The sequence below is a fragment of the Manihot esculenta genome, chromosome 3 (genome assembly GCF_001659605.2).
Source record: "Manihot esculenta cultivar AM560-2 chromosome 3, M.esculenta_v8, whole genome shotgun sequence".
In the NCBI taxonomy this organism is placed as follows: Eukaryota; Viridiplantae; Streptophyta; class Magnoliopsida; order Malpighiales; family Euphorbiaceae; genus Manihot; species Manihot esculenta.
The window spans coordinates 4862855-4888258 of NC_035163.2; the positions used below are offsets into that span (position 1 = coordinate 4862855).

Sequence of the window (25404 nt, forward strand, 5' to 3'; positions counted from 1 at the left end):
ATTTGTATTTTGATTAATTTTTTCTGATTAAAATTAAATTTAATAAAAAAATTAAATTAAAATTTTAAATTATTTTAATTAAATCAAAATTTTGGATTTGAATTAAATATTATTATTTCTGATAAATATATTGTCTAATTTAGTTATTAACATTCAAATTTTTTTATTATTTATAATATATATACTTTAATAAATGTAGGATTGAGAGGACGTGGGATTGTATGATTGAGGGACTGAGATGACTTGGTAGCAAATTATGAATAAAAATCTCCAATTTTTAAAGTTTTTCAACGTTGCATTTAGAAAACTTTGGATTATCTCAAATGCTTTCTTCACAGAATTCATGGGACAGCAGTGAAATGAGAAAATTAGGGATTTAGACTAAAGAAGATAAATTTTGGGTAATTTTATAAGTTATATTATTTTATTATATTTCTATTTTTTTTAAAAAAAATTATCCACCTTAGTTTATTATCAGTGTGATTTTATCTCACTGTCACTTACTACGAAAATCACATAGTTATTTTACAGGCGATTTTTATTTACTCGGTGTATATAAAAATTACATAAAATTTATAAATTTATCATAACACAATAAAAATTTAATGAACTGATATGCGATTCTATTTATAAAAAAAAATTAGAATATCGTAACACCGATTCTTTATTAAATGTTTATCGTTTTTTAAAAGTATCGAGTTTTAATATACAATTATCATTAACAGTACAATCTAGCAGATTCTAGTTATAACTATAATTACGAAATTCTTAATTAATTATAATATTGTTCCTCTATATATTTATTTTAAAATGAATATCATTTGATACCTAATTCATATTAAATTTTTTTAAACCATCTAGTATTCGATGTTTAATAGTCTGACTAATTCAAATTCACGACAGCAGGCCGTTAAAGAAGCATAATCCTTCATTTTAAAAACACTATGTCCAACGTTTAAACTCAAGATGACTAGTTAAAAAAATAATAAATTTGTATCGTTTTATCTCATCTTTTGGAACTATTATATAGTTGATATTATAAAAGTAAATACATATTTTACCTTTAAATTTTATTAAAAAATTATTATAGCAATATAAACTTTAAAAATATTTATAATACATCTAAATTATTCAAAAAAATAACTAAAATAACCTTACAATTTTAATATATATAAGATAATATGAACTACAAATACGCTGATATATATCTATAAATTTCAAATTATCACCTGATATTGCTATTAAGGGTTAATACTCCGGTAATAATAGCAATACGCAATGTATGAATTTTAAATTAAAACTCACACTAAAAAATCTTCTCTTAAAATTTAAATTGATTTAAAAATGTTATAAAAAATTTGTATTAGTTAAAAATGTCAAAAAAAATTATATTACCTACTAATACAGATTATAATGTCATATTAATTTTATTTTTAAATGTGTAATAAGATGTTTTTAAAATTTAAAGTATTACAAAATTTTTCTATTAAAGTTTAAAGATGTAGAACGGCTACTGAATCTAGGTGAATTTTAACATATAAATTTATTTATGTTGATTCTCATATCGATTTAAGATGAGAATAAAGTATTTTTTATAAAGGTATTAGACACTTTCTTTCTTAAATTAACTTTTTTGGATAAATTAAATTTGATTCAAATTTAATATGATATACATGAAATGGTATATTGAGATAGGGTAATGTACTCGTATAAGAAATTTAAATAATTATTTTTTTATATATAAAATGCTGGAAATAATTTTTATATATTATTTAATTAAATAATTATATATTATAAATGATTATATAATTAAAAGATATCCTCTTCGATTAAAATAATATATAATTAGCATATATAAAATACTAAAAAAATACTTAAATAAAAATTAAAACAAGATATTAATTTTATCCAATGAAATCCATTTTAAGAATTAGCCAAGTTGGATGCCACGAAGCTGACACATGAATTAGCCGAAACCTTTGTTGCTTATTCCTCCAATAACGAGTATTCTTATTTAAATCAAATTTATATTTTATACTAATTTTATTAATATTTTATATTATAGCTCCACGTAGATCCAATCGGGATAAAATTTTCCTCTCCAATAATTACAGCACAAGTGGAGATTAAAACTATCATGAAACTCATAATTCTTCATTTTCTTCATAAAGCCAAAGTCTAGACTGGAGAGACCGGCTTGAACTACATGCTTCTCTCAAAATCGAACGCTATGGCAGGACTAATTAATACTAGCTGGTGGGGTTGTTCTTGGTATTCTCATTGGAGCTGTTATTGCAGTTGCCAACTTTTTTAGTTATCAGATTCTCTCAACTCTGAGAATGGCGTTCTTGAATACTGAAACGTAATATTTGCTGGCCTTCTAGCTCTCTTTCTGTGTTGGAACAAATGTTCAACGTTCACATGTATCATGTAAGAGACAACGACATTAATTCATGGAAATAATAACTGTAAATAGTCATGATCATTGATTAACATGTACTCTGAATGGAGGAATGCCTCGTAAATGATTAAATTTCAGACAAATCTTTCACATGGTTTTGAGATATTCAATCTTATGAACAACCCAATGAACCTACCCCATGTATAATCTAAAAGCATACACTTTAACAATCGTTTGATTTCCATTTTGAAATATGTAAATACATATAGTCTTTATACAGCATTTCCCCCCCACCATTGTGTTTGAAGCCTCAATTTCTGCAAGCAAGTCCATGCCCCGGTATAAATCTTGCATCATCCTCAGTGTAGACATGCGTCTCATTCAACAGCCTGAAGCATCAGTCTTAATCAGCAAGGCTTGTCAACTATTAGCCAATGGATTCGAAGAAAGAAAGGAGCAACTTACGATAGAGAAACAGTCTTGTTCAAGGTTGCAGAGGAGAGAAATGCAGCACCATTTAGATAAAGCAATTCACCCTCGATTCTTTCTTCAATCCTCCTGTCTATTTCCACAGCATCTATAGAGAAGGGCTGGTCTGAGGCCTACAATGATTAACATAAACACATGTATTATTAAATAAAAACAGTAATTACTCATAGATATGTTATTCTGTGCAAATGATCAATTTACATTTACCTACCATTACCCATCCCCACGTATCAGCAAAAGAAGGCACATGAGCACTGTATGCTACAACATCTGCCCACATAGAGAGAAATATTAAAGGACAAATTACTATGGACTAAAAGATCAAATTAACTCCTGAACTATATAACAGGAACCAAAAATTTCAAATATTCATTTTTTGGTTCAAATTTATCTCTAAATTGTTATTAAAATGCCAAATAAGTCCAAATAAGACTAAATTAATTGAGAAGAGCTAGCGCAATTCACACTTTTAAATACTAAAAGTGATTGTCTTATTTCATTTCTTAACGATAGTTAACGATAGTTTAGAAGCAAATTTTGACATTTTTTCTAATTGCTAACTAAACACTCAATAGTTTTCAAAAAAAAAAAAAAAAAAAAAAAAACTAAGCACTCACTAAAGAACTTCACGTTCCCTTTCTGTCTGTGAACTTACATTGGAAGACCTGTTTAACTGTGTTGTAAATAGAGGAGAAGACCTCCTTATGAGTGAAAATGCCTGCTGGTCCAGCCTGAAGAATAAAACACATTTCTTTCAAATATTGGGTTCAAGAGCATAGCTCCTTTGTTTATGCCACTAGAAAGATGGTTCCCCACCTGGGTAACAAAAATGCCATTGTTGTTGAGCTTAGGCTTGAGAATTTTCTCATAGAAAGATTTAGTATAGAGCTGGTAACAAGGGCCTCCTTCAACTGGGTCAGCCAAGTCTCCAACTATTATATCAAATTTGTCTATCCTCTTCTCCAATTCGGCCCTTTCAATAGCATTCAGCTTGATATGATTAAAAAATAAAAAACCCATATCAGAAATAGGGAAAAAATTTTAGAAGTAAAATTTACTTGGCATCATTAATGACTAGATCAAGCTTCTTGTTACGAAATGCATCTTGATTTGCCGTCAGATATGTGCGGCAGAAATTCACCACTTCCTGCAAAAGGGATGTATTGAATTTGTAGCTTGAAATGTTTATATTTTATGTTAAAACAATTATTTAATTAAATTTTAATTACCTGATCAATATCACACATCACCACTTTCTCTACTAACTTGTGCTTGAGGGCTTCTCTTGCAGCTGACCCTTCCCCTCCTCCCATTATGAACACATTTCGAGGGCTGCAAAATTACTACTTCAAGTCAGAAAAATCCTCATAAAGGAGAAGAATAAGAAGAAGACAATAGACTCACATAGGGTGGCAGAGGAGAGCAGGATGGATTAAGCATTCATGATAAATGAATTCGTCCACTTCTGCACTCTGCATCTTCCCATCAATCACCAACACCTATATAACATTTGCAGTATATTACCCAAAAAGAGAGTTTTTTATAAAAAAAAAAAAAAAAAAAAAAAAAAAAAAAAAAGCATAACATTGAGAATCAGTGAATCATATATACAAACAGTTGGAGACCTTGCCAAAGCGCTTAGTGTCCAATAGAGCAATGTCTTGAAACTGGCTAGTTCCCTTGTGTAGCACTCTGTTTGGCAGATAATTAATCCAATTACTCGGAACTAAACCATAACAGGCTGCATTTTTTGCATAGGAAGGAAGAGAGAGAGAGTTTTAAAACAAACCTGTTCAAAGCAAAAGACCATCTGAGATCATCATCAATGGTTTCTTCATACCAAGAAGATTGATCATGATTCTGAGTGCAAAGTTTAGAGAAACCATTAGTAGTGTAGATGATCTCAACAGCCTCACCCATGATCAAGAACACACACCCACTAAAGAAATTTGAAGAAAAAGTTGGAAAATGAGATTATATATGGAAGCAACTCATGTAAGGAGCCACAATTTATAGAAGCAAAAGTTGAGGAGGACGGAGATTTTCTTCATTGTTGATGAGTGATCTTAGTATTTTGAAAATTAATAAAAAAAAAAAATCTAAATAAACTCTTACAAAATAATGCAAGTTCTCAATTTTTTTAATTTTTTTTAAATGGCAAAATGAATGGAAGGATGGATTTTTAGCATGCGCAAAGTTGGCAATAAGTGAGTTGGATTTATTTACTATATAAAATACGAAAGAGCAGTCCGCGTGGGATAATGGTGAGGCCCACATCTCATATTCAGATGAGCAGTGGCACGTAGACAAATGAATTGACACCTGGCTTTCTGCTACTGGACAAATGAAATTCTGTTTTTTGAAATGGGGACAAATGAAATTCTTTATCTTCTGATGTGAATTCAAAACGTAAAAATATTATTGATTTTATGTAAAAATTCAATTTATTTGTATTTTTTTTATATTAATTTATGCATCAAATTAATTGAACTGCAGTCTAGCAGCCCCAATCAGCATTAAGGTTTTTTTCAGAAGATTGAAGTATGAACATTCCAATATGGATTTATCAAGAAGAAAGTAAGATATTTTCCATCATTAAATCAAATCAGATTATTAATTTATTTTTAAAAAAATTATTGTAAATATTATTTATTTAATGTATCATGATATAAAATATCTTGAAAAATATATGGAGAATGAACATTTTACATATTCGAACATAATAGAAGAATAATAAATTTAGCTAAAAAATGAGTATCGAGTGAAAAAAATAGTGTTGAGTGAAAAAAATTTGTAAAATATCAAACTCTAACTGTACAATAAAAGAAGTTCAATAGCATTCTTCAAGTAGTGACGATAGCATATAAAATAGCTATCCGATAAATTAAATTAGCTTATCTCTTAATTTAAAATAAAGTGCATCTAAACTTATGAAATAAAATATATTTAAGTAAAAAATTATTAGTGTAGGTACCATAAATTATTAATTTGAATTTTTATATTACTTGTTATTAATTAATAAAAAAATTGTCATCATTATTATTTATTTATATATTATAAAATAATAATTTATATCTCTTATTTTTATTATTATATTATTATATTATTATAGAGATAATAATATATGACTAGTATATTGATTGATAATCATGAAATGATTATGTTTATAGTGATGCAAATTAATATCATAGATGCTTGTTAGAAAATAAAATATTGGATAAATTCACACGGAGATTACTATATGAATTATTGTCATTAGTGAATCTCATAATAGTTATGAATTAATCTTTAGACTTGAGATTGTCATAATTTTTAATATAAGAATTATTATATTTTTACATAATCAAACATTATTTTTAATTGGATAATTATAAAGGTTATGATTGAGTATAACAAAAATTATATAGAGAATATTGAACAATCAATATAGAATGTATTTCTCTTTCTAAAAGAGATATTTTCTGAACCCCTCGATAAATCAGATTGAAAAATGCATGACCGTACTCAAATAAATTGATAGTATGATAAATGACATTTGATTTTATCAGTTTACTTGGAGATCGAGTAATCATAAGTTTGAATAATATGACACTGAACATGATTTATGTTCAAATTAGCTATCATGTGACAAAAGAATTAATGCATATTCTATTATAAAGTTTTAACTGGACAATCGATTTTCGTATTAATTAGGTAGTTATAACGTCTTGTTAGAAACCACTTAAAACTTGTAGACTTTAATAAAGATTGGACTATTACCAATTAATGTGAATTTATCGAGTCGCATACATAGCATGCATTATTGGGCTAGATATTATTAATAGACTTGTTGTCTATTAATATAATAATAATAATAATAATAATAATAATAATAATAATAATAATAATAATGTTATTATTATAATTATTATTAGATAATAATGTTTAAAATAATAATATTAATAAAACAATTTATATTTAATATGGACTCTTTTCATTTCCATTTGAATTAAATAAATATATTGATATCTATTTTTTATTAGACCACATAACACAAATATGTTTTTTAAAAAAGAGTTGAAAACTCACATACACCGAAAAAACAAGGAAGCAAAGAAGTTTTAACACTATTTCAAGAGCTAATACTTCATACGGTAAGCATTTATATGGATAACGACATAAGATGCTTGTAAGTAGCACTTAGAATCCACTGAATATTTTAAAAGTTTTTAAAATGTTAGAATTCAAATTATTTTTTTTGAATTAAACAGATCACTTGAATTCTAGGATGTAATCTAAAAATCAAAATTTTTATTCCGTTACGTATTTTGATTTGTAGTAATCTTTGGATTAACTTATAAAAATAACTAATCAAATTTAAATCAATTTTCACACACAAAAAAAAATAAATTATCATCCACAATAATTTTGATATCAGATTTAAAATGTACATTGAATACATTATTTTCCTGTAGTTAGAGAAGAGACTCCCACAAAACTAAGACTTTCACCGAGGGCATAAAGAGAGAATAAACTCATAAAAATTGATAAAATAGTCTTTCACATAGATTTGTGTTAGTAAGAATTTTCTATTTAGATAAAATTTATTAATCCAATTTATATGAATTAAATTTATAAAATAAATATATAAAATTTTATACGAGTTTCACTTTTATTTTAAATGTACGTAAAAATTATTAAAAAATATATTTCATATTTAAAAAAAAATTGTGCCAATTGATTGGAGTTGCATGTAAAATCCTTTCTATTTGTTTGTGGAGCCTTCCTTTTAAGCTTTTGATTCTATTATAGATTGAGGGTGGTGCCATTAAAGTAGCCTCATCTTCCACGCAGTTCACATGCTGAATTTGAGAAATTATTACGGTGAAGTTGTAATTATTTATGGACCCACTCATATATGCATGTTCATGTATATATGTCCAATTACTTTTGATTTATTATTCTATATAAATTATTCCACGTGAAATATTAGATGTAAGGTATACGCTGAACCCTAATTCATCTCCACTTCTGATTTACTACCCTCTGATACTGCATAAAAATCGATTAAAAAAAATTATAAACTATTATTACAAAATAAATGTACGATATTAAAAATTTAATAAATAAATAAAGTGGTTTCATCCGATCTTAAACATTTTATTCATCGTTGAGACTTACCCTCTCTTAATAGATTGAGTTTTGGTATAGAGTTACCGTTATTCGTCACCCTCCAGAGTATCTCTCACATTAAACAACTATCCTTGAATTTTAAGTCAGACTTAGACCAGACTTAACTTTTGCTGCTGACGTCCAATGAAAACCCACGATAACTTTTTGGAAAGGAAATTTCGACACGCACTACTTTCAAAAGTGTGACGAGGGTCACAGGCCTGTCACAAAGTTCGATATGAAAATTTTATCGTTTAGGAGTCCATTTTACATTTTAATTATTTTTTTTTAATATTTTCGTAATTTTGCATATTAAAATTTTATTTCTATTATAAATAACCTCATTTGACTATTAGAAACTCACTTTTCAATTTTTAAAAAATTTCAATAAAACTGTTTCAGCCTATTTTTTCTCTTATATCGTCTTAACCAAATGATATTGGTTAAAACTTCTGATAAAGTCTAATCAGACCTTTATCAATCTTATTATGTTTGTAGTCACGAGATCACAAACCTATTAGCTAATGATATCCTTATCAAAGCAGTCGGCTATATCATCGCCAGATTATTGAAAAATGTTATATTTATCTCCATTTTCTTATAGTATAAAAGAAGAATAATCACATAGGCAAAAATATGTTATTTTCTTACACACTAAAGATCTAATTCGTTGCATTCACTCTCTTCTCCAATATACTGACTTGAGCGTCGGAGGTGACTGTCGTGGGTATCCACCACTATCTTATATTCTCTTTCTTGGAGATCTAGTCAATCACATCACAATTCCATTTTCCGGTTACATCACTACACATGCACTAAAATAATAATTTTTGGAATTAGTTTTCATGATGATCTCAAATAAGTTCATGCTCCCTGTAAAATTTGTTCCGTTGATTATATGATTTGAATTTTGGATAATACTTTTTCATGGCAGATTCAGCCCAAAAGTTTTGCATTATCACTTAAATTGAAGAAAAAATAAAAATAAGTATAGAAAGCAAATAATTGTATTTTTTCCTTTCCCAGATGATGTGTGAGTTTTTCAGAAAATATATTGGATTTAGGATTTGAGAATTCTGAATTATTGTACCATAAATTTTCATCATAGTGAAAATTTATCTGTCTTTTCCATAAATATAAGTTTTACGATCAAATCATATTAAATTTTGAGATAATTACCCTCGTGCCCCTGTATTATGACCTAATTAATTAAAATACTCTTATACTTTTAGAATTACATTAAAAATACTCCTATATTTTGATTATGTAAAGTAAAAAGGAATTTCGTTAAATTAAATCCATTTTTTCTGTTAATTCAAGTAGAAAAGACTAAAATGGTCTTATTTATATTTGCCCTAAAATAAACTCTTTTACCCTATCCAATTTTTATTTCCACTATTCCTCTTCTTCTTCTTCTTCCTCTACAAACTAAAGAAACACTAGTCAAGGTGAGAGGAGATATTTTTATTACAAAATTACCCTCCATGTAGCCCCTCTCTTTATTTTCTCTTCCTTTTATAAATTTAGCTATTCTATCAGCCATGAACTTTCTCACTTGAAATCTTTCAAATTTGAGTTTTTATATGATAAAAGCAATTAGAAAAGCAGAATAAATCGGGAATTTGATAAAGGCGACGATAGAAGAAGTGGAGAATGGAGTGGTGGTTTCAATTTTAGAAATCATTAGCCTTGCGATTTTAGGATTCATGCCACCAGTGACTTTATGAGAGCTTTAGTTGTCGGTGATCCATTGTAGTGCTATGAATCTTGATAAGCTTGTAAACCCATCTTTGCACAAGGTGGTTAATTGGATCAAATGGATTTTGAGAGTCGATAAAACAAGGAATAGTACTGGATATTGAACCTAAAGCTACAGTAACTTGACTTAATTGTTTGTATTGATAGAGCCACTTGCCTTATTATCACAACAAGGTGCTGGCATGATAAGGTGTTTGATGTTGCCCACACTTAACTCTTACTGGTGCAATTTTCTAATGGTCACTATTGATTCATGTTGTAAAAAGTAGCTTAAGGAATTAGGACAATTTATAAGAGTGAGTTATTGGAGTATGATCTAGATTGCATTCAATTGTTTTTTGGATTTCTTAACTATTATTGGTCATGCCTTTTGAACTGAAAAATGAGTTGATTGCAATAATGAAGAAGATATATATACATTACCACTAATTTAAAATATTGATTGCTATATATACTACAGTTTATTTCTTTCCTCATAAATGCGTTACGTCTTCTTTAAATCTTTTATTTTTTCTGTCATACTAATAGATCAAGCACACTCAAATGGATATACTTTTTTTGTTTTATTTGTGGATGAGTTGTTTGTGTTAAATTTTTCTCAATTTCTTTTATTCATTATTATTTTAAAATTATTGTAATTCTTATATTATTTGTATAAAATTTTTTTATCTTTTTTATAATATTTTAGACACTAAACACTCTTGAATTAAATTTTAAAAATGAGTTAACCTAAAAAATTCTCTCTTTTAAATTGAGTTAGATTGTGTATATTTTGCAAAAAATTTAAAATTAAAGATAAATCAAGTATGTAGATAATGGGCGTGGTTGGTGCTCCCCACTAGGATTTGTAGCACTCCCAAAGAGCAAAGCACATGACGCAGCAGTGAAAGCGATGTGAATTTTGCCAAGTTGGTGCTTAGTGCTACAAAAATCCCTTTTTTGGCCGCTCATTGTGTCCCTAAAGCAAAGGCTTTCCCAAGTGTATTGCCAAGTTGGTGCTTAGTGCTACAAAAATCCCTTTTTTGGCCACTCATTGTGTCCCTAAAGCAAAGGCTTTCCCAAGTGTATTGCCGTAACGTTGTCTCACGCACGTGCTGCTTATGCTTGAATGCCGCCCCTTGATAACACAGCTATGCTTGAACTTGATAAGCTTCAACCCTCTTTCCGTAGTAAGAAATTATACAATATGTGAGTGGTACCAATTAGAAATTCTAATCAATATTTCACACTGAACTAGTTGAAAACTGAATCCAATCAAATTAATTAAAAATTAAATTTTTAATATTTATAAAAATTAAATTAAATTAATTTTAAATAAAAATTAATTTAAATCAAAATAAAATATTCGTTTAATTTTTAATAATTTTTTTATTTTTTATATCTTAAAAAAATTTAATTGAAATATTTTAATTATGATTTAATCTCTTTATATTATTAAAAATAATATATTATTATGATTAATCGATTTATTTTGATTTTTTTAATTATTAAAATCAAATAAAATTGAAATAACTAAAAATTTTTAAATTTAAAAATTAAATTAAATCAAAATAAATAAAAAATTAAAATAAAATTTTAAATTAATTTAATTAAATTAATTTTTTCAGTTTAAACGAATATTGTTCACCTATAATTATAATTCACTTATTTTTTAACTGATTATATAAAAATAAATGTATAATATTTTTATATTCTAAAATTAATATATGTTTCTCTATTTTTAAAATTTAATAAATTAATTTATATATTTTAATTTTGTTAAATTGAAAGTCTCCCATCAAAATAATATTTTTTTGGGTGAAGTTAAAATATAAAAAATAAATTATTTAATTTTAATATAATTCAATGATTAAATAATATTATATAGGAATTTTTTATCATTTTAAAGATAATTAATAGAAAATTAAATGAAATAACAATCAAAATTAATATTGAACTTATAATTTTTAAAATTATAAAATCTAAAGGTCAAATTTCAGTATAATTATACTAAAAAATTATAATATTAAATTGATGATGCTATAATAGCATCATTTCTTTAAAGAAAAGAAAAGAAAAGAAAAGAAAATAAAATTATGGGTTATAGGTGAATGGGTAGGTGGCCACTACACATATTTCTAACACCTCATTGGTTGCTCACTTTTCATCACAGATTAATTTTCTGGTGGGACCCCCTCCCTCTATTCAGATTTTGAAGCGCTACTTTCTCCTCTAAAAGCCTTTTTTTTTTTGTTGTACTTATTAAAACAGATTATTGGATACCTACAAAAATTATTCAATTAAAATTTATTATAAATTATTTAACTCATTTTAAATTTAATTATTATTATTATTATTATCTAAATAATATTTAAACTCATTTAATTTTTATATATTTAATTAATAATTTATATAAAAAATATTTTTTATTAAAATTAATATTTCTAAAACTATTTAAATTCTAATTTTTAAATAAAAATATTTAAAAAATTTATAAATATTATTATAAAATATATATTTTATATTTATATAAATATATTCAAATAATGGGTATTCTATTAACAAATTTATTAACAAATTGCATGAAGCGAGTGCATGTGTACGAAGATCATTATGTTATTATGATTGGTATATATATTTAAATAAATAGATATAAATTCAATTAAATTTCAATATTTCTGTTTGAAAACTAAATAAACTCAATTTAAGTTTTTTATTAATTAAATTCTTATATTTTTATTTAAAATCAAATAAATCTTTATATAATATAATAATAATTTTTTTATATAATAAAATTGAAGTTTTGTAATTTTAAAAATTATTTATTATTTTTTAATTTTTATATTAATTAAAATATCAACTTTTTAATATTTTATATTAAAAAATATTATTTTATTACTAAAAAAATAATATTATATTATATCATGATTTATGTAACATTTAGTGAGGAACATGGCCTAAAATTCTTAATTGACATTGTTTTACTTTGAATAAAAATATATATATATTTTTTAATTGGACTTAATTTTTAAAATAAATCTAAAAATTAATTATTTTCAAGTTTCTATAATTAAGCTTAATTAATTAAAATGTCGTTGTATTTCATAAATTAGATAAAAATATTCATGTAATTCAATTTTGTTAATGATAGAGGACAATCATTAATTTTCAGCTATTTTACAGTTAGTCCACGATGGAATATCTAAATAACCTCTCCATGGGAACAACGAGTCCTAATAACTCCAGCCTAGCTAATGGCATCTCACCACTCCTCCTTTGTTCCCTCTCCCTTCGTCTCTTCCTTCCTCTCTCTACCATTTAACTTAGAATTTCACAATTCCTCTCATGGCCATTTCTATTAATCCTAATCCAACATCTTCTCTGTTGATCCTTCTTCTTATTTGTGTAATGCAAATCTTCCCAAGCCGCATCTGTTTAGGTGCTTATATTCTTTCTTGCATGATACTTTCTAATAATATGATTGCAGCTGTTTTCTTCTATCTGAGTAAGAGTTGAAGAAAAATAAATTGTTGATTCTGCTTCCAGATATGAATAACGGAGGTGAAGGTATAGCCTAAGTTGGCTGCAACTTCGCAAATGGTGCGTGCGATTTTCCTTGCAAAATCTGCCAAGCAGCAAGTATGATATTTGGACTTCCATTGATGAGTGGGCAGCTAAATATTGAGAAGAAAGGATGGTATTTGAACAACACTGAATTAAACTTACTCTACACCAAAAATAAGATGGCATTCCATAATAATTAATAGAAAAAATTTACTATTTAATCCTAAGTTTTGTTATTTATAATAATTTGGTCCAATGTTTTGAAAACTAGATTGTTTTGGCTAAAATTTAAAATTCCTTCGTGTAATTCATGATAATCTGCTGTTAATAGGAGACACAATGTCAAGGTTACCCATTCTCTCTCTTCCTCGTCCATCTGCGATACTTAACAACAGCTCATCCTTTCTCATAGTCCATGTATTATATTCTATTTAAGCTTCAAGTTCTTAATTGAAAGAGCAGATGGATTCCATGAGTATGCATGAAGGTGAATAATCTCTGAGTACTGTAGAAATTCCCATGGAATGAAGGTGGACCATCGTCGTCATAATGAAAACAAAACAACCAGAATAAATTATCTAATTTTCAAAAACACTAGGACCAAATCATTATTAGTGACAAAGTACAAGGAGTAATTAGTAAATTTCCCTGATCAATATTGACCAAAAAACACTAAACGAATACATTGAAACCTGTATCATTCCTAGCAATAAAAACATGTGAAGAAAATACCCACAACTCGTACTGATTACTCACTACCATGAAACAAACTTGAGATGCTAACAGAAGCAAGCAAAAACTAAGCACTGGTTAATACAAAATTTAGTATGTCTCCTAAATATATCAGACAAAACAGAAAAACTACCAAACCTGTGCTACAGACTTAATTTAGTAATTCAAAATTTATGCAACTGGGATCTCAATATTGGCAGTCATCACTGGTGGTGGAACATACTCTTCTTCTTCCTTGGGGGGATGGATGGTGACCAGATCAGGCAATGGGGTCATTGGACCCACCTTGCCTTTAGGATCCCAGTCAAGCATGATCTTCACCTTGATACCAAGCACCCCCTGATAACACATAAGTAACAATTTCAATTATATATTTTAAAGAAAAACGGAGAATATGAAGCTCAAGAAAAAAAATTTTCAAAAAATAACTAACATTAACAACTACCCAAATTGTTGGAATACAGTATAATAACCAACAAACCAAACATGAGAAGTGACTCACCTGTCTCAGAAGAACATGCCTGACAGCAGAGTCAATATACTCTTTAACAGGTTGACCAGAGGAGATCATGTACCCATCCTTGAATTTCATGGACTTGGCACGCTGAGCTCGGAGCTTTCCACTCACAATAACCTGCCAGAATATACAAGAACATTAAACTTTTCTTTAAAAAGAAGAAGAAGTGTGCTTACAAAAAGAAAGTGCACACCAGAGAAAGCAAAAAAGGAGCTTAAGAGTATTACCTCACATCCCTTTGCCCCACTTTCCATTACAAATCTCAAGACACCATAACAAGCCCTACAAAAGATTTAAAAAAAAAAAGTCTTTCAAACCATATTGCTCAAAAGTCAAAAGTATAAGCACATACAGAGTTCAGCTGATTCTCCAAAGACAAAAAGGAGAAACATTTACGAGAACATTTATGAGAATATAAATAAATGGTTCAAATCACACATCCACTTCAAAATCCCATCCTCAGAAAAGAACAAAGTTCAAATCGACATAATCAAAATTCCAACCAGTCAACTACTATGATACACTGAGGACACCATATCACTATCACTAACAGCTCAAGGATATAGAAGACAAAAAATCAAGTACGGGAACATGCAATAACTAAAAGAGAGTAAGCCCATCCAAGTTTGAAGAACCCAGAAGGGGGAACAGGAAACCTTACAAGCTCCCAAATTATTTCATACAAGCATTGAAGCTCCTCCAAGAAACAAAAAGGGGAAGGTAATGCTAATGCACCAAGACATCCTCAAACATAGGAGGAAAAGACGACATTAGTTTTATGCAAACAGAAGTCAATCGTCAATAAGAAAAAAATGCTGGGCATGTGGGAGAACATTCCAAACTCCAAGCAACTCAACAGTAGCACAAGAAGCCTGACAGACTCCCCAAAAGTATTCTCTATATAAGCATTGATATAAAAGTCTTCAAGGCTCATTTGCAAAGGCAATGAAGGGAAGACAATGCTTTGAATATCAAGCTCACTCCACACAAATACAGGTGGACAAGCCACCAACAGTTGCAAGCAAAAATTTTTTTATCGAGTAGCACTACTACTTGTCATTATATGTGTGTTCACTTGAATCTTATGACTTTATTAGCTAGCTTTAGAAAAGTATGCAATGTCTGTTTTGTTAACAAATACACAATCCAAAGTTATTCTCCCAAAAATGTGATGCAGAATCAAAATTGATGATCAAGACAAGACAAGTGACATTTACCATCCAATATAATATGCAAGGAATATGGCCATTATTCCTTGGATCCTTAAAGATGGATGGCATCATCAGATATTGTCATCCTCAGACACGAAATGGTATTTGGAGAAAACCAACTCGCTGTAAAGATGACTTGATCAAGAGAAAATTGACAAGGTAGGGTAAACCAGAAACTCGGATGCTTCAGTGAAATCAAATGAAATTAAAAAAGTGAAATGAACAGAATCAACAATTGACAAAGTAAACAATACATGCACAACAAAGGACTGCTAAAGATCGGCAGCACAAGCAGATAAACAACAAAAAGAAGCATGAACACCACATGACAACACAACATTATATGGCATGATCTTCAACTAGCGCAAGGAAAAACAAAAATACAACATCAAGTATCTTCAAGTGAGGTAGCATAAAGACCACTTAAAATACAAAAGATAAATCTTCTGTAAATACCAACAGAACTTAAGTATATAATAAAATACTAAGAATAGTATCTTGATATGGGCAACATACCTCCGAACAGCAAGGCCTCCAAGGAGCTTGTAACGCAGAGACTCAGCTTGTGCAATTGCACAGAGGCCCCTATTGTTAACTTTCTCAGCATAGAGTTCCACACTGTTCTCAGGAAACTTGAATCGTTTCTGAACAACAGATGTCAGCTCCCTGATCCTTCTTCCCTTCTCACCTGATAGAAAATTTGTCAAAAACTAGCTAAGGCTATTATTGGTCATTCCCTAGTACACACTAAATTTAGGAGAAATTTTATAATATACAATGGTTATATTATAACCATTGATCATCGTAGGTCCCATACGGAACCCACCATAATAAATGGTTCGCACCATTAAAAAGAAAAAGTAAAAAATAAAGCAGATGAAATCCCAAATATACTATATATCATTTATTGTGTTGAATAAAATCTCAAATTAAAAACAACTCAATATCTCACTAGATTGCCAGAGAACACAATAAAATCAAATAACCGTTTTTTTTTGGAAAAGAAAAATCTGAATCGTTGGTTCCGTAAGATTGTTTTCAAATTTCCCATAAGACACCGAAATGCAAAAAGAGGAGGGGGCAGAGGGGCTTACCAAGAACATTCTGGGTACGAGTAGCCCTAATAATGATCTCAGTGCGCATGGGAGTAACCCTAACTTCAACACCAGAGTAGCCATCTTCAGCCAGCTCTCTAGTCAGTACCTCATTTAGCTCCGCATAGAAAACACCATCTGCAACAAACTGCAGGACCAGAAAAAAGAATATAAGAAAGATATAGGAAATGCATAAAAGCAAAGCAAAAACCTGGAATTTTCATCACCGGATTTCTAATCAATCAACAGCAAATGCTTTCTTCTCCCTTTTTCTATTTTGGTTGTTTCAACAAGCAATCGAAAAAGATTAACAATTCAAACACTTGTGCAAGTTCCTTGACTCCAAAGCTTTATCAATCATCCAATATGAATAGAGTTGTATATACATATTGAAGGGAATTTTCGTTCCTTTTCTAAGGATTTCTCGATAACCAAACACAACAAAGAGAGAAGAAACAAAGATAGAGACCTTTCGCTTCTTACTGATTTGGGTCGCCATGTTTTCAAGAATTTGAGCAGTGAATCTGTTCGGTGCTTATAAGCTTCTTAGCGAGCGAAACCCTAATAAGGTTGATGAAGAGATTCAACTCAACGAGTGCTTCCTCTATATAGTAGGGTTTACAAAAGCGACCTGATCTGACGGTTGATGAAGGGGGTTTTATTTTGAACGGTCAAGATCATCAAATTCTCAAAATGATCTCACATTGCGTTTATTCTAGTTTTTTTTTTTTCTTTTTAATCACAAAAAGGAAATAATCTACCTCCTTTACTTGCGCAAACTAACTTAAATTTATAAAATAATTTTTATAAAAATATTAATAAAATAACCTATTTTTATCATTTAGTTTTAATTTAAAAAGTAAAAATATTTATAAATTTATATAATAATATTAATAATTAAAGTAACTTGATAAAAATAATAATTATTGATAAAAATTAAAATAATAATTATAATAATTTTTAAATATATTTAATAGTAAAAAAAAGGTAATTTGATAATTTTATAAAACTCCAATTATACTAATAACGTTAAAATGTATTTAATTAAATATTAAAAAAAATTAAATTTAATTAATAAAAAATAAAAATATAGAGTAAAATTATAATAAAAATAAAATATAAAATTTTTTAATAATTAACTATAAATTTTGGTAACATGGCATGTGGCACGATAATATAGCGTTACGGTATTGGGCAATTGTATTAGTGTTTTAATTGTATAAATAATGATAAATAAATTTAGATTAACTTTATAGAATTAAAACGACAGGTATAGTTAGAGTACCTTTATAAAATCAAGTTTTAATTAAAAAAATATAGATATGATTATAATAAAATTAAAATGATAATTATAATAATTTTTAAATATATTTAATAGTAAAAAACGTAACTTAGATAATTTTATAAAATTTCACCTATACCAGTTAAAATGTATTTAATTAGATATTAAAAAAATTAAATTTAATTAATAAAAAATAAAAATATAAAATAAAATTATAACAAAAGCAAAATACAGAATTTTTTAGCGATTAACTATAAATTTTATTAATATGACATGTGTCATCATAATATAGCGTTACGGTATTGATATAATAATTGTATTAATTTTTTAATTACACAAATAATGAAAAATAAAATTAGACTATCTTTACAAAATTAAAATCACATGTATAATTAGAATAATTTTATAAAATTAAATTTTAATTAAAAAAATATAGATATAATTGTAATAAAATCAAATGTGAATATTCACCTAAGTTTTATCATAAATATAAAAATTATAAAATTATAATTTTTTAGCTAATAAACAAATGGAGTAATGTTTTTATATAAACAAATATGATTATATATTTGTATTTTAAATATAGATAGATTGACTCTATGAAAGACTTGCTCCTATAAAAAAATATTTTTAAGGCATATTTGAATAAACATCTAGGCATTTTCACTTTAAAAATTCGAAAGTAGTTTTCTGAAAATAATTTAATTTTTTAAAAAATATAAAAATTAGAGTTTCATATTTTTATATGTCAAATTTTCAAATAAAAAACTACATATTAGTATTCCACCTTTCAATTTTTTATTAAATTTTAGAAAACAATTTTAAATTGTTTTCACCCTTTTCTTTTCTAATAAAAATTTGACTTTCTAAATTTTTTTTAAATGAGAATATTAATTTTTTATTACCAAAATTAGTATATTATAAATTTTCATAATTATTCAGAAAATATTTATTATAAAATAAATAAAACACATATTAATACATTTTTAAATGTGAAATAAGTTTAAATAAAACACATATTAACACATATTATAAACAATTAATGCAATATGATTGAATTTTTTTATAAGTTTTTTTTGAAACTTTATAAAAGTTAATTAATTTCATAAAAGATAAAAATGAAAAATTCAAACTAGATTTTAACACAAGCTACATATGAAGCGTTGAACTGCAAATGAATTTCTTAATTTTTTTTTTCTACATTCTTTGGAAGAATTAAAAATTAACCAAACAAAACTCTAATATCTTATCATCTCAAAAAGAAAAATCACATCCTCTAACTAATAATATCATCTTCCATGTGACATTCTTTTATCAAAGAGTAATTAAACATCACTATAAAAAAAATATAAAAATATAACTAAGACATTTTATCAATAATCGCAATCGAAAATATTGATAATCGCAATCGAAAATTCCGTAGCTGTTTATTCCTTTTCTTTGTAGTGCATGAGAATTGCAACTAACAACATATCATAGATTTTACACATAAAAAAAACCTTGTTCCTGTGATTCAGCTTCCTAGAAATGAATTAATATATTAAGATCTCATCACCAAGTTCAAACCCTTTTATTCTCACATTACAACTGTTGAAAAAAGAGGGCCTCCTTGATCGCTTTCAACTATATTTTCTTTTTCGTCAAGACGCCAAACTCATCTTTTTATCAGAAGCTAGAAGTCTGAATGATATAAACAAACTAGGCTGGAGTGAGTTATCGGGGTGCGGCAGAGAGGACACTCAGGCTTTTCATTACACCATTCCATTATGCAATTCCTACAAAAAGAAGCCGTGTAATGCAAAAGATTGAGAAAAAAAAAAATCATATTTTCTTACAAACAAGATGGGGAGGAAAAAGTGAGAGAGAGAACCAGCAGAAAACGTGACCACAAGCTGTAGCAGTTGGATACTGTCGATTGCTCAAGCAAAGTGTGCATTTGCTCGTCGCGCTTGCTCCGTTAGCCTGATCAGACAAGATAATAGCATAACAAATTTAATAAGAGAACCTTAAAACTAATAAACAAACAAGCATCACAGCATAATAAGAATATTTCAGAACAATTCAGGTGTGTAAGGAGATACTTATATTAGCAGTATAATGAATGATCTTCTCATGTGGCAAAAGTACATATTTTGTAAGATTAAGGGAGTAAACAAACCGAGCCGATTTTTGAAGAGCTGAAGTTTGATTCAACAAAATTTTTTCAAACTTCCCATTATTTCAAACTCAAACCGAATATTAACAAGTCCAATATTGGTTCATTTAGCAAAAGAGCTAAGATAAGATGACCATTTATCAAATCTAATCTCGAATAGCACACAAACAATTCAATTTATTTACAACTATAATAAGTTTCAATTTAAAACTAAATAATGTTAATTAACTAAGCATATATACAAGCGAACTTGTAAATCTATAAAAGCAAGCTCTTAAATCTTAACTAGTTGAATATTTGCGAACTCTAGGAGTGTAATTGAACTAAGTGGAGTTAAGCTAAGCTTTGGGTAGCTCAAGCTTAACACATGAAAATTTATGCAGGTTTAACCTTGAGCTCAGTTCTCCTATGACATCAAGTTCAGCATGCTTAACGAGCATGTTCACGAGTTTACTCAATGAGCCAGTTCCCGAATCTGCTCATAAACTTAGACATGAGTCAAGTTCACAAGTCTTAGTGAGTCGAATACACTATAAAGCTCAAGCTCGCGTCATCTACTAAACAAGCATAAAAATTGAGCTCAGGCTTAGCTCATTTCGAAAATGAGACAAACCCAGTCGAGTTTTTGTCGAGTTGAGTCTCAAATAACATTGGAATACAAAAATTGGACCCAAGAACCTGGACCCACAACCAGGCACTTTTACTTCACATAAGAAACATTGGAATGGAGAAAGAAAAAAAGTGAGAAGGGAGAACAAGATAAATAGATTCAAAGAAAAATAAATTTACATTGTTCAACGAGCAAAATGAAATTTTACCTCTGAAGTTGATGCAGAATCTGACGCCCAACCCCCCCTTCCAGATTCCACAGGTATCAAATTACCTTCTTCATTTAGGACCGGAAAACCTCGCCCTACAAACCAGCATATAGAGTTCTATTATAGGATAGATTGATCAAAGACTATGCAAAGAGAAAATAAGATGCAACATAAAAACTCGCATTTGCACACACATTTTGGATGATGTATATAGTGAATGTATCTTTGACACAAGCTCCAACACATCTTGGGTTTTATTTCACGCACCACTGGCGCATCATTAAAAGGACCAATGTACAAAAACAAGAAGTTGAGAATCCAACTTCTGATATTCCTCCAGCATCTCCAATGGACCAAAGTTGTACTATGCAGTTATCCTGTCTAATCCCGTTTGGCCATTTACCCTGCTAATTGCTTGTATGGTTAAGTGAGATATTTTCTTTAAGACGCGCAATTTAAGCTACCAAATTAATAGAACATTTCAGCAGGTGAGGCACAATATCAAAGGACTTTACTGAAGTCTTCCTCTCAAGAACTCAGCTCATAGGACTAATGGCACAATGGTTATAATACAAATGGCATGCAGAATGCACAATATGAAATAGGCACCCAATGCCGTCAAAAACCACAATATCAGGTTGCTTGTCCAATAAGTGAAAAATAAAATAAAATTTTGCAAATGCTTAAGACTAGTAACCTGAACTTTGATTGGGGTTGAAGGAGGTCTGATGAACTGAACTCGCAATTGAAGATATATTACTGCGGCGCAGTCCTTCAGCAGCAATAATGCATAGCTGAATCAGAAGGAATACACCCAGTATTTGGTATCTGCACCAAACGCCAGTTCAGAGGGTTCAAATATTTAGCATTAAATGATAAAAAGGAAACTGCAGAAAAATAGTTTCTCCCAGCTGCAAGTGACAGCAGAGAAAACACAATCCCAAAATTTATTTTATATTTATAACTAATATTGGAGCTTCACCTAGGCCTTTGATTTGATGGCTTTCCAATGAAAACATAACGAATGCCAGCAGCACGTTTCGATATATGATAATAAAGCCCTACAGAAAAGAGAATGATTATGAGATCAATCTTTCATTCAAGCATTTATTAGAGATTAATATTTGATTCAAGCATTTATTAGAACTTCTATTGCAACACACAATCATCTGACACATGGCATCACCTTCAAAGTAGAAAAACATGAGGTTGGTGCGAAGAATCAATTGTAAAATTTCACGAACTACGGGAAGTGCCTGAATGCAACAAAGATAAGAAATTTTACTTAAAATTATGTGTTATACAGAGAGTTCACAGCACCAATTGAAGGCCATGCCATGCAGTTGTAATGCAAAAGCATCAAGAGGAAAAACAAGGACGTTGCTCCAGAAAAGGATTCATTTAAGTAAAGATTAAGAAACAACTTACTATTTACCTTTCAAAGAGGAGTAACAAGATCTTTTAAAGGAAAAGGAAAGGACTCCATTGCAAAATAACCATATGTCTTTAATATATTTTTTTAGATGCCAAAAAATTTTTGAAGATCATATCTAAGGCTTCATAACTAAAGAATCTTAAGCATAAGTATACCGCAGGCCATCTCTGAACTGTATGCACCCATAGTCCAGTAAAATTCTGCCTCATCCTTGACAGTAAAGAAACTGATGTCCTTGTTGTGGAGGAAGATGGGAGGTCAATCATTAAAGAAGATTGGATCTGACTGCTCCCTGAAGCAAAGCTGCTGTCAGGCTCACCAGACACTGAATCAGCAAGAGCAATGCCGCGAGACGCAACTCTTGAGCTGCAGAAAGAATTAAGAACTTCAAAATAGCTCCATAGCAACAAGAAAAACAATCTTCAGATCAGAAGTGTTAAAAATGAATATGAGAACAGAATAGCCAAGCAAGCAGCACTGAACCTTATTCTTTCTGCAATATAAGGAACTGCTGACTGGTATAAAATGAAAAGAGCTCGTCTTGCTGGTGTCGGAGGAAGTCCATGTGGCCCTGCAACCTGGAAAAACCACCATCAATAACAGCAAAGAAAGGAAATGGTAAAATGTTAATGAAAAATACAGTAAAGCACTGAGAAGTTGTTCATCTCCCCGCCCCCCCTGAATTGTATGCCTGCACTGCAAAGTTTCAAGCTTGTTTGAATAAAGGAATTCAGAAAGATTAATGTTGTGTTTGAAGTTATGGATGAAATACTTTGTTTGGAATTTTTTTTGAAAAAGAAGAATTTGCATCCAATCAAATCCAATAAATATAAACAGTTGAAAGTAAGGGTTTGAAATGACAATGGTAATGTTGTTATTTGAAATTCATATTCAACATAACAAAAAAATTTCTTTTGTTGAATACTCACCTCCACTGTAAATCAATTCAAAACTTTCGATTCCTTTTATTAGCCAAACAAGATATTTTAATTTCATCAAATTTATGAATCCAAACGCAATATTGTGGAATTCATTTCTAAAACCACATTTAAGATGTTCCGTATACACAAAAATTCATTTGAATTCTACGCTTTTAATTCTATTGAATTACCTAAAACTTGAGCCAAATTCTGCCAAACTTGATAGAATTTGCCAAAGAATTTTAAATTTGTAATGCTACAAACTTGAAACAAATAATATATATAAAACATAAAATACAAACAAAATTATTTTATAAGATTCCTAACAAGTGGAATAATTCTGTATTTATTTGTTCCTAACAGAATGTCAAAATAGTTTTCAAGTTCTAATAAGATAGTAACACTCCAGTCCACAAATCAAGCACACAGTGAGTTCAATCAGGTCACAAGCTAAACAGATGCCTGATAACTGACCTCCTAAACTCTAATCACACTAGTGTAATGCTGTTACTAGTGTTGAACAGAGAATTCCGAAACATGGTGTTGTACAACTTCTATAGGGAACTTAAAATTTGATTCGTAGACAACAGGCAGCTAAATCAATAGCATAAAAACCTGAGTAATGTCACAGTACTCTTCTCCGAGGGTTTGCTGCCCTGAACCTGTTGTTAATACGTAATAAAGCATCTGCCCAAGAAGCCTTGTCTGCGAAAACGAATAAAAACAACGCCATAAATCTGAATTCATCATCGTCCGATCAAAAAGAGAGGTCTTTTCAATCGTAAATTATCGAAATCTGTTCAACCTCACTCTGATAAGCCACAGCAACTCTTGTACCTATAACAAAATCGAGAGAGTGAGGGATTAAATTTTCAGCAGTATACAAAATAGTTAGTTGAAATGGAAAAAGGAGAAGAAAACGGACCGAATAGGTGGCGAAAGGCGTCGCGGCAGGCATCGTAAACGAAGGAGGCGTACTGGTCATCCTTCTCGGCGGCTCTCATAATTTCCGGCTGAGCTGCCAAAGGGAAACTCCGAAGTCCATTTCCGCTGGGGGATGAGGTACTAGGACTCGATTCGCCACTCGGCCCTGGGTCAGAACTCAACTGCGTGGTCCTTGTAATTCCCATATCGTTCAGCTTCCCCTGTTCAGCTTGATGAAGAAAACTAAAAGATGGAATACATTCCGATGAGTACACAGTCGCAGAGAGGCACGCACAACGGCACTGCATGCCAACAAACCTCATCCATTTGGAGGCATCTAACCGACGTCGTCTCAGACCAAAAACGCAAAGGTCATGCGACGTCGTGTTAAAAGCAAACAGATTCAACAGGTTGAAAAAGTAAAACATAACGCCGTTGCCGGGGATCGAACCCGGGTCACCCGCGTGACAGGCGGGTATACTCACCACTATACTACAACGACATTGTTGAAAGGTTTCTCAAAACTTCTAAATATAAAGAATTAAATATTATATTTATTAATTATGTCACTTTTATTTTTCTAAAAAAATTACTAATATGCAAAGAAATTTTTTTTAAAAATTTCTTTATTATTAGTATTTAAAATTAAAACTTAAATTTAATTGGCTATCATTGTATATATAATTATTTTTATCATTAATCTTAGGATCTAACATTTGATAAAAACATATATTAAATAACAAATTTAATCAATAAAAATACTTAAGTTTTAGTAAACTATCGTTAATAAAGAAAATAATCATTTAAAAATAAATTTTGAAATAGCATAAAAATAATGTAGGGTAAATTACAGTATAATTTCCAAAATTTATTAAATTTTATAATTAAATCTCTACTTTTTAATAATAAATAATTTAATAACTGAGTTTTTACTTTATTAGTAAAATAGTCATTTTATTAATTATTATTAATTA

General features: G+C 29.0%; 3 protein-coding genes and 1 non-coding gene across 4 annotated transcripts; all 4 read right to left on the reverse strand.

Annotated features, from left to right (window-relative positions):
- Window positions 1-2502: 2502 nt before the first annotated feature.
- LOC110611001 (thermospermine synthase ACAULIS5) lies at window positions 2503-4974 on the reverse strand. The gene is made up of 10 exons (XM_021751093.2): window positions 4680-4974; window positions 4516-4582; window positions 4295-4389; window positions 4120-4222; window positions 3949-4037; window positions 3707-3863; window positions 3546-3621; window positions 3102-3160; window positions 2867-3003; window positions 2503-2790 (listed from the first exon to the last, which is right to left on the reverse strand). Exons 1-10 carry the CDS (start codon window positions 4808-4810, stop codon window positions 2712-2714), a joined length of 993 nt encoding a protein of 330 aa, XP_021606785.1. The 5' UTR covers window positions 4811-4974; the 3' UTR covers window positions 2503-2711.
- An 8950-nt stretch (window positions 4975-13924) lies between these two features.
- LOC110610381 (40S ribosomal protein S3-3) lies at window positions 13925-17521 on the reverse strand. The gene is made up of 6 exons (XM_021750285.2): window positions 17366-17521; window positions 16897-17044; window positions 16319-16490; window positions 14819-14873; window positions 14577-14708; window positions 13925-14413 (listed from the first exon to the last, which is right to left on the reverse strand). Exons 1-6 carry the CDS (start codon window positions 17393-17395, stop codon window positions 14246-14248), a joined length of 705 nt encoding a protein of 234 aa, XP_021605977.1. The 5' UTR covers window positions 17396-17521; the 3' UTR covers window positions 13925-14245.
- A 2025-nt stretch (window positions 17522-19546) lies between these two features.
- On the reverse strand, window positions 19547-24780 carry LOC110612359 (peroxisome biogenesis factor 10). Its single transcript, XM_021753126.2, has 11 exons — window positions 24432-24780; window positions 24312-24343; window positions 24122-24211; window positions 23070-23164; window positions 22742-22952; window positions 22338-22407; window positions 22134-22212; window positions 21849-21979; window positions 21152-21246; window positions 20049-20140; window positions 19547-19953 (listed from the first exon to the last, which is right to left on the reverse strand). The coding sequence occupies exons 1-11, from the start codon at window positions 24751-24753 to the stop codon at window positions 19851-19853; spliced, it is 1320 nt and encodes a 439-aa protein (XP_021608818.1). The 5' UTR covers window positions 24754-24780; the 3' UTR covers window positions 19547-19850.
- Window positions 24781-24860: 80 nt separating this feature from the next.
- TRNAD-GUC lies at window positions 24861-24932 on the reverse strand. The gene has a single exon. It is a non-coding gene; the product is annotated as a tRNA-Asp (tRNA).
- Window positions 24933-25404: the final 472 nt, after the last annotated feature.